The sequence below is a fragment of the Geospiza fortis genome, unplaced genomic scaffold, assembly GCF_000277835.1.
Source record: "Geospiza fortis unplaced genomic scaffold, GeoFor_1.0 scaffold492, whole genome shotgun sequence".
In the NCBI taxonomy this organism is placed as follows: domain Eukaryota; kingdom Metazoa; phylum Chordata; class Aves; order Passeriformes; family Thraupidae; genus Geospiza; species Geospiza fortis.
The window spans coordinates 11,182-12,319 of record NW_005054846.1 but is presented as its reverse complement, the minus strand read 5'-3'; the positions used below and the strand labels follow the sequence as shown (position 1 = coordinate 12,319).

Here is a 1,138-nt window from a genome sequence, read left to right as displayed (position 1 = left end):
GGGAGGGGGAGGGCAGGGATCGGGGGAGCCCTGGGTGAGGTTTGGCAGCAGCAGCAGCAGCAGCAGCAGCAGGGCCCTCACCAGCACATTGATGTTCTCCTTCTGATTGAGCAGCGACCGAACCTCCTCCACATCCCGGTTAAAGATGGCTTGGACCAGAGGGGGCTGCGGGGACACAGAGGGGACGGTGACACAGCTGGAACGGGGCCGGGACACAGCGAACTCTGACATGACTCACTGCTCTGTGAGCTGACAAGTTCCTTTTGAGCCTCCAGGTTAGAAAGGATGTAGAAAAACTGAAAGGTCAAAAAGCTGCCAAGATTGTGGGCGATGAAGAGCTTGTGGAACTTGGAGAGGTGACCGTGATGGGGACACAGCTGGAATAAGGAGTGACAGGGACACAGCTGGAATGGCGGGGACAGTGACAGGGACACAGCTGGAACAAGGGGTGACAGCGATGGGGACACAGTGAGGGGTAACAGGGGACACAGGGAGAGGTGACAGTGACACAGCTGGAACGCGGAGTGACAGTCACGGGGGACACAGCCGGAACGGGGTTCAGCCATTCCCAGGGTTCTCCCATTCCCGGAGTTCTGCCATTCCAGGGCTGGGGGATCCCGTTCCTGGGGTTCTCCCAATCCCGAGGTTCTCCCATTCCTGGGATTCTCCTGTTCCAGGGCCAGGGGATCCCATTCCCAGGATTCTCCCATTCCCGGGGTTCTGCCATTCCTGTAATCTCCTGCTTCTGATCCGGGTGTCCCAACCCTGGGCTTCTCCCGTTCCAGGGTCGGGATGTCCCATCCCCGGGGCTCTCCCGTTCCCGGTTCTGAGACTCCCATTCCCGGGATTCTCCCGTTCCAGGGTCGGGGGTCCCATCCCCGGGGCTCTCCCGTTCCTGATCCAGCGCTCCCATCCCCGGCCCTCTCCGGTTCCCGGTTCTGAGGCTCCCGTTCTCGGGATTCTCCCGTTCCTGGCCCGGAGGTCCCATCCCCGGGGCTCTCCCGTTCCCGGTTCTGAGGCTCCCGTTCTCGGGATTCTCCCGTTCCAGGGTCAGGGGTCCTATCCCCGGGGCTCTCCCGTTCCCGGTTCTGAGACTCCCGTCTCCAGGATTCTCCCGTTCCAGGGTCAGGGGTCCCAT

The 1,138-nt window shown here is 61.8% G+C and overlaps 1 protein-coding gene across 1 annotated transcript in view; it reads right to left on the bottom strand.

Moving 5' to 3' along the window:
* ANKRD52 (ankyrin repeat domain 52) overlaps window positions 1–231 on the bottom strand; it is a 39,165-nt gene extending 38,934 nt beyond the window's left edge. Inside the window, exon 1 of the mRNA XM_031065529.1 lies at window positions 82–231. Coding sequence (XP_030921389.1) covers window positions 82–231 — 150 coding nt within the window. The remainder of the gene's footprint in view (window positions 1–81) is intronic.
* Between the last annotated feature and the right edge of the window lie 907 nt (window positions 232–1,138).